Below are 12977 nucleotides of genomic sequence, written 5' to 3'. Positions count from 1 at the left end.
AGTGCTCCTGTTCTCTGTCCCCTGCCCACCCTCCCTCATACATCTTCCACCAGCTCTCTCCATCTGTGAACCAATCTCCTCCCTCCTAGTCTCTTCAATTTGATTCCCACCCCCCAACCATTCTAGTTCAAAGTCTCCCCAGTAGCCTTCGCAAATCTCCCCGCCAGGATATAGGTCCCCTTAGGATTCAAGTGCAACTCGTCCTTTTTGTACAGGTCACACCTGCGCCAAAAGAGGTCCCAATAATCCAGAACCTTGAATCTCTGTCCCTGCTCCAATCCCTCAGCCACACATTTATCCTCCACCTCATTCCATTCCTACTCTCACTGTTGCGTGGCACTGTAACCTGCTGAGTATTACTGGCACTTTCCAACAGACATAGCTGCAGGTTTAATTTTGTTGCAAAAGAGGAGAAGTCATTACAATGAACATTTTTGACCTTATCCTATTGCAAATATTTTTGTATATTTCATCTACAGTCACGATGAGCTCTGCATGGCCTTCATGGAGACCTTTTTACTTTGACAACACCTTATAGCACATAACTGGGAAAGATTCAGGATAAATTTCATGGGTCAGAACTGGGCACCCATGAGGTGTTAGCACTCATGGAGAATAGCAAAACTGAGTTAAGCCAAGGTCTGGGGTTCCATGGTCATGCACATCTTTCACTCAGCCAAGCCGGACAACATTTCCTGGTTCAATGAGTGTCAAAGGGATACTGAGATTGGTAAATTTGGCAAAGCTACAATAGAGAATGATAAGCATGTCAGGCATTAAGACACAGCATAGATAATTAAGGATCGCATAACCTACAGATCAGGACAAACTTCTCTAGTTCTGTTTGCCATATTCAATTCTGAATATGGAGTGTTACAACAGTTAGCAAAAGGAGTGAAACTAATAAAGTCCTATTCTCAAAGATGACAATGGAAGAGTCCAGTTTGTAGACAACAAAGAAAAATATTTCCTTTTGGATCTTTTCCCTAGAATTGTCATCAGGGTGATACAGCTGCTGAATGCATAGAACACAGTAACAGAGGACGGTGGTAAATGGTGTTTATTGGATTGGAAGAAAGTGAATAGAGAGATTCCCCAGATATCTACATTTGGGTGTTTTTTTGTTCATATATTAATGACCTAAATCTGTGGTACAAGCCTGAACTTTTAAATTTGTAGATGACACAGAAATTGACAACGTAATGAATGGTAAGGCAACTAGTGACAAATTGTAGCAGGATATAAACTGGCTGAAAGAATGGGTAGACATGTAGCAGATGAAGCATAATGTGGAGAAATGAGAGATGATGCAGTGTGGTTGAAAGAATGAGGAGAGACTGTATAAAATGACAGGGACTGTTCAAAGCCGGATGGAAAGACAGTGGATCACGAATACATGTTCCCATCATTGAAGATGTCAGGGTAGGTAGTGACAGCAATTAATTATGCACACACATTTCTGAACTATATTATATAATTTAAATATTTCTGAGCATATTCCTGGAATGAGTGATTGGAATTACAAGGATAGATTTAACAGACTGCTTTCACTAGAGAAGGTTGAGGGGAGATCTGGTAGAAAATGGTGAGAGATCTTGACAAAATGGAATGTGGGAGGTTGTTTCTGATGTTGGAGGAATTGATGAGTAAAGGTCATTATTTAGAATAAAGAGGAAAGAAGTGAATGGTGTTGAATTAGAGCTTCTTTCCAACTGTGACAAGACTGCTGAATGGATCCTGACCCAGATCTGGGCCATACCCTCCAAATATCCAGACCTGCCTCTCGGTCTTTTTGCACTACCTTACTTCCCATTTTTCTATTTTCTATTTATGATTTATAATTTAAAATTTTAATATTTACTAATTTTAACTATTTTTGATATCTTTAATATTTAATATTTGTAATCCAGGGAGTATGAAGCGCAGAATCAAATATCGCTGTGATGATTGTACGTTCCAGTACCAATTGTTTGGCGACAATAAAGTATAAAGTATAAATTATTATTTTTCTTATAGTTGAACCCCTTTATGTTTATTTATATGTTTTATAATCACCTGCTTTGAGAGGTTGGTGAAGGCCAGAATTAGCTCCGGCCTGAGCAAGGACCTGGCCTCACTGCAATTTGCCTACCGCCAAAACAGGTCTGCAGTTGGTTCTCCATCGAGCTTTGGACCACCTGGACAATGGGAATACCTATGTCAGGCTGATGTTTATTGATTACAACTCAGAATTCAGCAACATCAACAAGCTCCAAAACACAGGCCTCTGTACCTCCCTTTGCAACTGTAATCTTGACTTCTTTAGTCAGTGCAAATTGGTAATAATATCTTCTCCTCACTTACAATCAACACAGGTGCACCTCCAGAATGTGTGCTTAATGCCCACTGCTGAACTCCCTCTATACTCATGACTGTGTGCCAAGGCACATCTCAACACCATCCATAAGTTCACTGATGATAGTACTGTTCACTGATGATAGTACTGTTCACTGATGATAATACTGTTCACTGATGATAATACTGTTCACTGATGATAAAACCGTTCACTGATGATAGTACTGTTCACTGATGATAATACTGTTCACTGATGATAAAACTGTTCACTGATGATAGTACTGTTCACTGATGATAATACTGTTCACTGATGATAATACTGTTCACTGGTGATAGTACTGTTCACTGATGACAGTACTGTTGTTGGCACAATTTCTGATGGCGATGCGGATGCACACTGGAACAAAATAGATTGGCTGGTTGAGTGTCACAACAACAATCTGGCATTCAACACCTGCAAGACTAGGGAATCGATTGTGGACTTCTGGAAGGGGGAACTGAAAGAACGCATCATTGAAGAATCAGCGTGGAAAGGGTGAACAATTTCAAATTCTTGGGCGTGAACACCTCAGGATCTATCTTATGCCCAACACACTGATGTAGTCATGAAGAAGTCACATCAGTAGCTATACTTCATTAGGAGTTTGAGAAGATTGTGTATGTCACCAAAGACTAGCAAATTTCTACAAATATATGGTGGAGAGCTTTCCCACTGGAGGTGCCAATGCAGAGCATCATAATAGTCAGCCAGCTCCATCACAAACACAAGCCTCCTCAAAATCGAGGACATCTTCCAAAAGTGGTGCCTCAAGAAGGGGGCATCCATCATTGAAGACCCTCACCACCCAGGAATGCCCTCTTCTATTATTAGAACCAGGGACAAGATACAGAGGCCTGAATACCCAAACTCAACACTTTAGGAACAACTTTTTCCCCTCTGCCATCAGATTTCTGAACAGTCCATGAACTAATGAACACAACCTCACTATTTTTCTTTGACACTATTTATTTATTTACTTATTTGATTGTTTACGTATTTATTTATTGTGACTTATAGTAGTTTGTTATGTCTGTAAGATATTACTGTCACAAAGCAACATACTTGATGGATATTCAGCAATTTGTAGTACAGCTAGTTCTGTTTTTATTGTAGTTTATTTGTTTGTAAACCTGCGTCACACTAGCATAAATCAAACAATCTCATTCTCTGAATTTTCATATCTGTCCAGTTTGAGCTAGTTTTCAGTACAAAGACAAGTACAAGGCCAGGTACTTTGCTCTTTCTTTGATCTCTCACCAACCCCCCCCCCCCCCGCCCTTACAGTAAAGTGAATGATTACTGTTACTTATTTGTTATGAACATCTAATAAAATGTCTGTACCCACAAATTTATGCTTCACTCTTGACTTCAAAAGAACCTTCAAAATATTGTCCCCAGAACCAACAACAACAGATATAAGTAAAAACACTTTTTTACACAGCATTTGGCTATAATCCTGGAATAAACTGCCTGAATATTTGATGGAGGCTTGCTCTGTTCTAATCTTCAAGAAGGATTTATGTAAATACATGGTTTGTAAAAAATTGCAAAGCTACAGAAAAGGGGTGGGTGTAATCAAGTGGTGCAAGACACAAAAGCTTAAATGGATTCCTTTTATACTGCATTCGTTCTGTGATTCTATAATTCTATAATAGGAGGAGATGATGGCGGCACGACGCAGCTTGCGTGGCCACTCCGGTGAACGATATCTGTTATCTGTCAAGTAGGGTGCCGTGCACAATTCTGATTTGATGGAGACAGACGTGAGAGAACGGAGGAACATCTAGAGAAACTTCTGAAATGCCTTTTTCGCTGCCGCAGTTACTGTATGATCCTGAATCTCTGGAGGGGAAGGCCCTGAATCCTCGGCTTTGCTTGTTGCTCAGCCGCCGTGGCGGGGTCGAAGCGCTCAGCAGAGATGGTGTTCGGTGTCGAAGGGTTGGTCGGAGGCTCGAAGTTTTCAGACTACTCAGAATCGGCTGGGGTCAGGTGCTTCCAATGCATCGACAGTTGTTGGTGCCTGGAGGTTTATGGAAGAGGGAGCTTCTCCCTTCTGCCGCCTGCTATCGGGGACTATCAGGAGTCGATCGGAACTTTGAGACTTTTTTTTACTGTTCCCACGGTCTGTTCTTTATCAAATTATGGTATTGCTTTGCACTGCTATAACTTTATGTTATAATTATATGGTCTTGTCAGTGTTAGTCTTTGGTTTGTCCTGTTTTTTTTTGTGATATCACTCTGGAGGAACATTGTATCATTTCTTAATGCATGCATGCATTTCTAAATGACAATAAGTGAGGAATGAGTGTCCTCATAATCTAAATCTAATTCAGATACATCCGATATTCTAGCTGTTGTACTGGAGCAGTGTGCTTCAAAACGAACTGCTGAGCTGCTGAGCGTAGTTATAGTCATCCTACAGCACTAGCATCTAATTTGGGGAAAGTTCTCCAAGTGCTGTCTACAACAAGCAGAAAAAGTCATACTTTGCTAATGATCTTCATTGATCTGCTCTTCCTCAGCAATGAATTGATGGAAGGTGCTGTGAACCATGTCATCAAACAGCAGTCTTTCGCCAATTAATGGCTCACCAATGCTCAATTTGTTTGAGTTTTGCTAGGATGATTTGAATCCAAAGGTCATGAAATTTTTTATCTACTTAATGTATAATCAGGAGCTGAATTCACGAGGAGAGGCAATAGAACAATAAAATCATAGCAATGTTTCAACACAGAAGGAGATTGTTCAGCCCATAAAGTCTATGACAGGTTCTTGAAGAGTAGTCTATGTATAATCCCATTTCCCTGTCTTATTAAATTCCTCCCTGGTTGACTTTGGTTTTGTCATCGTTCTATGTGCTGAGCTGTTGGCCTCCATCACTCTCTGTTAAAAATGTTTCTCCTCAAAACAGCAGATTTTTCAAACAGCTTTTCACATTTAACTCTGTTCTAAACCATTGAGAACCTGCACATTTCCTTTAAAACTCCTTTGCTGCAAGCACAGCAATATTAGCTTCTCTGGTGCATCATAGCAGCAGATATACTTCTTGACTGGTAATATTCTAGTAAATGTTTTCTGCATCAAATGTGTGTTCATCACAGTAAGACACACTACTTAAGTTGTTGGGAAGGCAATATTTTATAAAGGTGCAACTAAATGGTCTTATCATCAAGGTAGCATTTGACCTAGGGAGAGAACAAAGAATTCAGGTAATGCTAAAGTGATGAAGTATCAAACTGTAAACTATCTACTAGCTGGTGCCATAAAGAAAATTTGCTGTAGTTGAGGCCCTCCGTTGTTTGGGGGTTGACCATGGACATTGTGTTCTAGCTGCCTATGTGACAAGCAAGCCAGGGCAGTACAACATGGCGAGCAAGCCGGTGCCCATGTCGCAGGCCTCCCCCCTCCACATCGCTGATGAATCAAAAGGAATGGCAGAGATTGATGCAGTTTGCTGCCAATGGTGTTGCAAGAGTTGCAAATCACCAACATGGGGTTGCCTGGCCATAACAAATTTAAGGAACTGTATTGGCTCACGGTGAACACAAAATACTCTGCAGATGCTGGGTTCAAAGCAACACTCACAACACGCTGGAGGAACTCAACAGATCAGGCAGCATCTGTGGAAACGATCAGTCAACGTTTTGGGCCGGAACCCTTTGTCAGGACTGAAGAGGGAAGGGGCAGAGGCCCTATAAAGAAGGTGGGGGGAGGGTGGGAAGGAGAAGGCTGGTAGTTCCAGATGAAGAACCAGTGAGGGGAAAGATAAAGGGGTGGGGGAGGGGAAGCAACGAGGTGATAGGCAGGAAAGGTGAAGAAAGAATAGGGGAAAACACGATGGGTAGTAGAAGGAGGCAGAACCATGAGGGAGGTGATAGGTAGCTGGGGGAGGGGGCACAGTGAAATAGGGATAGGGGAAGGGAGGGGGAAGGAATTACCTGAAGTTGGAGAATTCTATGTTTATACCGAGGGGCTGGACACTACCTAGATGGTATATGAGGCAGAACGTTCTGTCCTTAGCAAGGGCCTCACTTTTGTCCCCCTCTGTCCACACTTCAGTGAGTTCTGTGCCCGCCATGACGCTGAACTCTTCTTCCATCACCTATGTCTCCAAGCCTACTTCTTTGGCAAGGATTCCCCTCCTCCTACTGATGACCCCTTCTCCCGTCTTCAACCCTCCTCCTCCTCCTGGACACCCCGCCCAGGCCTTCGACCTGCACTCGATCTTTTCATCTCCAACTGTCGCCGAGACATCAACTGTCTCAACTTCACCACTCCTCTCTCCTGTTCCAACCTCACTCCCTCTGAACACACTGCCCTCCACTCTCTCCGCACTAATCACAATCTCACCATCAAACCCGCTGACAAAGGTGGTGCCATAGTAGTCTGGCGGACAGACCTCTACCTCAGTGAGGCCAAATGACAGCTCTCTGACACCTCCTCTTACTTACCCCTGGAACAGGACCCTACCAAAAAACATCAAACCGTTGTCTCCCGTACCATCACCACCCTTATCAACTCCGGAGACCTTCCATCCTCAGCCACTAAACTAATAATTCCCACACCCCGCACCGCTTGGTTTTACCCCCTCCCCAAGATCCACAAGCCTGACTGTCCCGGCAGACCCATAGTTTCTGCCTGCTCCTGCCCCACCGAACTTGTATCTGTCTACCTGGACTTCATTTTGTCACCCATAGTTCAGTCTCTCCCCACCTACATCCAGGATACATCCCATGCCCTCTACCTCTTCAATAACTTCCAGTCCCCCGTTCCCGACCACTTCATTTTCACTATGGATGTCCAATCCTTATACACCTCCATTCCCCATCAAGAAGGCCTCAAAGCCCTCCGCTACTTTCTGGACAATAGACCTCACCAATTCCCCACCACCACTACCTTCCCCCGGTTGGCGGAACTGGTACTCACACTTAATAACTTCTCTTTTGGCTCTTCCCACTTTCTTCAGACCAAGGGTGTAGCTGTGGGCACTCGCATGGGCCCCAGCTATGCCTGCCTCTTCGTTGGTTATGTGGAACAGTCTGTGCTCCAAACCTATTCTGGTACTGCTCCCCAACTTTTCCTTCGCTACATTGACGACTACATTGGTGCTGCTTCCTGCACCCATGCTGAGCTTGTCAATTTCATCAACTTTACTTCAAAATTCCACCCAGCCCTCAAGTTCACTTGGTCTATCTCGGACACTTCTCTCGCCTTTCTTGATCTCTCAGTCTCCATCTCTGGAGACAGACTGTCCACTGACATCTTCTACAAGCCCACTGACTCTCATAACTACCTCGACTATACCTCTTCCCACCCTGCCACATGCAAAAATCCCACTCCCTATTCCCAGTTTCTCCGTCTCCGCCACATCTGCTCCCAGGATGAGGCTTTCTGTTCCAGGAAATCTCAAATGTCCTCTTTCTTTAAGGATCGTGGTTTCCCTTCTGCCGTCATCAATGATGCCCTCAGCCGCATCTCCTCCATTTCCCAAAAATTTAGCTCTCACCCCATCCTCCTGCCACCACAACAGGGACAGAGTTCCCCTTATCCTCACCTACCACCCCACCATCCTCCAGATCCAGCACATTATCCTCCGCAATTTCTGCCACCTTCAACAGGACCCCACGACTAAGCATATCTTTCCCTCTCCACCCCTGTCCACTCTCCGCAGGGATCGGTCTGTCCGTGACTCCCTGATACCCACGTCCCTCCCCACGCATCTCCCACTCGGCACTTATCCCTGTAAGCGTAAATGCTACACCTGTCCCTACACCTCCTCTCTTGCCACCATTCAGGGCCCCAAACAGTACTTCCAAGTGAGGCAACATTTCACTTGTGAGTCTGTTGGGGTCATCTATTACATCCAGTGCTCCCGGTGCGGCCTCCTCTACATCGGTGAAACCCGTCGCAGATTGGGAGACCGCTTCGTTGAGCACCTCCGCTCCGTCCGCCAAAGCAGACAGGATCTCCCAGTAGCCACCCACTTCAACTCTGCTTCCTATTCCCATTCGGATATGTCCATACATGACCTCCTCCACTGCCATGATGAGGCTAAACTCAGGTTGGAGGATCAACACCTCATATACCGTCTAGGTAGTCTCCAGCCCCTTGGTATGAACATAGAATTCTCCAACTTCCGGTAATTCCCTCTTCCTCCCTTCTCCTATCCCTATTTCACTCTGCCCCCTCCCCCAGCTGCCTATCACCTCCCTCATGGTACCGCCTCCTTCTACTACCCATTGTGTTTTCCCCTATTCCTTCTTCACCTTTCCTGCCTCTTCAGTCCTGACGAAGGGTTCCAGCCCGAAACGTTGACTGATCGTTTTCACGATGCTGCCCAACCCGCTGAGTTCCTCCAGCATGTTGTGAGTGTTGCCTTGGCTCAAGGTAATCATCTTATAAGCAGGAGCAACATACAATCTGCTGAAGGAAGCCAGTAGGTTCAGCATTGTTGTTGGGATTAGTGTTTTCTTTCATTTTTCCCTCCCACAACTTCTAATGTGATTTTACAGATTCCAGAATCAGGAGTTCCTTAAGTCTCCATTCAAGCACTAGGGAACTGTTGCAGGCAATGACCTAGGCCAAACATCTTCAGTGCTTCATTACAAATCTAACTTTCAGCAGAAGGTCAGAGATAAGATGTTTATAGATGCTGGCACAGTTTTCAATACAATCTGCAATGGCCCTGCAAATGAGGCAGCCTACACCTTAGAAGTTACAGGCATGGGAATGATAATGGCTTCACACATATGCAAGGCACAGGCCATCTCCAACAAGAGAGAGCTCAACACCCTTGCCACCTATTTCTCAAAAGTAATTAGGATAAGTACTAAAGTACAGCTTGATAAAATGAATAAACATTCATGACTTATGAGTGTCACTTGCAGTCAATAACATGTCATGAAAACCTGTTTCATCCACTGAAAACTAATCTTCAGGAATCCATTATAAACTCTTCTCCTCCAAATGATTTTGAAGAAGTATGTAGCCTCCCTGCTAGCTTACAATTTATTGAATTCAAGGTCAATATTGTTTTCCTCCAAATTACCATACAAGAAATATTCTTCCATCATGGGAGTCATTCAAAAGAAAGGGAGAGTGATTGCTGGGTCATCTGCAGGATAAGGTTCAGTTGAAATCTGAACAGATACTGATGGAATAATGGCTTTTTTGAAGGGTTGGGGACCTTGCTATCATGGGTTCAATCTAAGGAAGAAATTTGTTCTGTAAGACCAAATTTACACAAGAATATCACAAAGTATTTCACTGCTAACAGCTTATGTCTGAAATACAGTTAAGTTTGTTAAATCAGAAGAGATAGCAGCAATGTTTAGAAAACAAAATGCTGCAAATACAATATGAATGGATTAATAATAAGGAATATAAGAAATTAAGAAATAATGGAAGTTCCTTGACATAAAGTATTAACTCTTTTTTCCTCCAGATACTGCCTGACCTACTAATTCTAGCATTTTATTCTGTTTCTATATTGGATTTAGAGCATCTGCAGCTCTTGGATTTCGAATGACTAATTAATCTATTTATTTATAGTTGCCATGATATTGCCGTATCAAAAACCATATTTTTCCTTACATTCTAAGCACAACACAACTGTTAGATACAGCAAGGTTGGGATGTCTTCAGCTGGTTTGAAGCAATACTTCTGCAACTAATATTTCTCCTCAGGTCAAGGTGGTAGAACTCTTATGAAAGAGAAAGGTTTAACTGATTCGGGCATCTATGGAAGGATCTTACAGGAGGGAACAAGGTTCATTCACCTATGTCTGTACAGTAACAACTATATTGGTTAACTATGTCAAGTACCTGGAGAAGGAATTGTGAAAACTTCTTTTGGAATATAAAGTTTGTCCTCTGAGTTTCTGGCCCAATCTTTCATTCCTCTCCTTCCTTTCATCGGGAAACTGATATCACTTGATATAGCAGAAACAGGTTCTCGCTGAATACTGGTCACTGAAATAAAGGATAAAACAAAATGATTGCAACAGTGAAGCTTGTTATTGTTAGCTTCTTTAACTTCAAAAAACAAATTTAACAACCTAAGTACAAGTCTATGAATGGATGAACATCTAGGTAGCCTCCAGTGATGGTCAAATAAGTAATCCCAATAAAGGGCAGTTTATTGATCTCAGGAGTACAGTGGTTGTCACACTATTAGCCATCACAATATTTAAAAAATAGATCAAGACTTCCAAACCGTGATGTCTTCTGTAAAATGTGTCAAATAAAAATAGTATTGCAAGCAGAAGTTTTATTCTCACGGTCAAATAGCCTAACACAGGACTCAAGTTCCAGGAACTGAATTCCAGTTAAGTCAGTCTCTTTTGTGGGAAATGAGAAAGATGAATATGACAAACCTGGAAATGATTAGAAACATAACAGAAAAGCATTTGACTGCATTAGTAGGAGAAATGCGGTACGTTGATTTCTACTGAAGTGAGCAAAAGTGGGAGATCTAATCAGTTTGGGAGAGTGATATAGCTAAAACATTGATAAGGAAAGCATTTTTCCCAAAGCCTGAGTGATTGTAAGTTATGTCACACATCTAATTTAATTCTAATATCTTACGAATAAAGCAGTCCTCTATTACCACGGAACTTACCAAGGTTATCTGTCACTATGAGGGCACTCTGAAACACTTTCAGCCCATGACCCACAATATGGATGAAATCTTCAACAACTTGCATTAAGCGGATTGAGCCAGGTGCAACCTATGTGAACGAATCATTGTTACTGCATTATCAGCCTCTTACAATGTTCAAAGGATTAGTCTAACCGCAAATACCGTTCAATATAACTTAATATCTATTGGAAATGAAACTTCATGGAAATGCAAAAACATAACAACAGAAGTTGGAGTAAGCCTTCTAACTTCACATGCCTACTCTTACCATCAACAAGATACTGAGCGAGCCTTTACTTCACACCACTTTCCTGTGGTAATCCCATTCTCAGAAAAGCAAACTCATCCATCTCAATTTTTATTCCACAACAATCCTGTGCCTATTTTCTCCCAAATATCCATGAACTCCTTTTTAAAATCCATTTATGTGTAATTAATCTTAGTTCCCTTAACATGCAAAAATACCTAATTCTATCCTGAGAACACTAAGCAACAGAGCCTGCACATCTCTCCTCTGAGCAAGTTCCAAAGACTCATTCCCCTGTGAGAAAACAAGCTTTTCTCATCTCCAATTTGAATAGCTAACTTTTTTATTTTGAAACTGTGTCTTTGGTTCCCGACAGGCAAACAAAAGTGCAAGTTTCTTGAAAGTAGCAACACAACTGAATGGAGTTGCATCTCTAGATCCCTTCTATCTACTCCATATGTCCAATCAGAATTTGACTTCCCTAAAGGCACTTTCTCACATATCCAGATTAAATTCCATCTGCCTTTATTTTGTTCTATTGCGCACTAATCTATGCTCTGTTAGATAGCAATGAGAAACATAATGTCACCACTTAAAAAAGAAATTGGATTTTTACTCTTTCTACCAATGTGAATGACCTCATGATATTCTACATGATATTCCATTAACCAAGGCCTTGCCCAATCCTTTAATTTACCTATATATATAGGTAAATCCCAGAGGCCTTTCAAAATCATCCTCACCACTTAGCTTTAAGTTCCAAGGAGAAAACATCACCAGTTACCTGTCCTGGTCCAGCCTCGTTGATGTCAAGGGTAAGAAAGCTCAACAATGCCACTACTTTCTCAGAAGGCTCAAGAAGCTTGCCATATCAGCGCCAACCCTAAACGATTTTTCTCAATGTACCATACCAGACATTCTTTCTGGATAGACACATGCACACCAGACATTCTTTCTTCTCCCCTCTCCCATCAGATAGAAGATACAAAAGAACCAGGCTCAAGGACAGCTTCTATCCTGCTGCTAAGATTATTCAATGGACTTCTTGCACAATAAGGTGGACTCTTGACCTCACAATTAACTTTTTTATAACATTACACTTTATTGCTTACCTGACTGCACTCTGTCTGTAGCTTTTGCACACTTTACTCTGCAGTTATTGCTTCTCGTGTACTATCCCTGTTTTTTTGTAATTTATTTTTTATTGAATTTCATTATCAAACAAACATTTCCATAAGACGTATTTCAGATACTGTACATATATGTCATATAATCATGTTTGTCACAAATTTCCACATAATATTTATCTGAGGTATACACTTAGAGAAAGGAGAGGAAAGAAAGAACAATTGAAAGAAGAAAGCTATGTACAGAGTAGGGATTGATCTTTTTTTACAACATATTCATTGACTTGTGAGAATAAAATCAGGCCTATGAGGTGTTATATAATTAAACCATTTTTTCCAGTATAAATAAAATTGTTCCAACTTATGATTAACAGATGCTGTTATCTTCTCCATTTTGTAAATGTCCATTGTAATTTCCATCCATACATTTAAAGTTGGGCTCTCCTGTGATAACCATTTCCTGGTAAGGGTCTTTTTGCCAGTCACCAGCAGTACATTCATTAAATATTTATCTCTTTTCAACCATTCTTGAGGTATATACCCAAAATATATGGTCTTACTCCCTAAGGGTATTTCACATTTAAAGAT

The 12977-nt window shown here is 41.8% G+C and overlaps 1 protein-coding gene across 1 annotated transcript in view; it reads right to left on the bottom strand.

Moving 5' to 3' along the window:
- Positions 1 to 12977, bottom strand: part of LOC140190525 (adhesion G protein-coupled receptor B2-like) — a 1142782-nt gene that overhangs the window by 653264 nt on the left and 476541 nt on the right. The window contains exons 12-13 of the mRNA XM_072247176.1: positions 10995 to 11103; positions 10199 to 10345 (exon numbers count right to left, since the gene is read on the bottom strand). Coding sequence (XP_072103277.1) covers positions 10199 to 10345; positions 10995 to 11103 — 256 coding nt within the window. The remainder of the gene's footprint in view (positions 1 to 10198; positions 10346 to 10994; positions 11104 to 12977) is intronic.

The sequence above is a fragment of the Mobula birostris genome, chromosome 30, assembly GCF_030028105.1.
Source record: "Mobula birostris isolate sMobBir1 chromosome 30, sMobBir1.hap1, whole genome shotgun sequence".
Classification (NCBI taxonomy): Eukaryota; Metazoa; Chordata; class Chondrichthyes; order Myliobatiformes; family Myliobatidae; genus Mobula; species Mobula birostris.
This window is presented reverse-complemented; position numbering and strand designations above follow the sequence as displayed.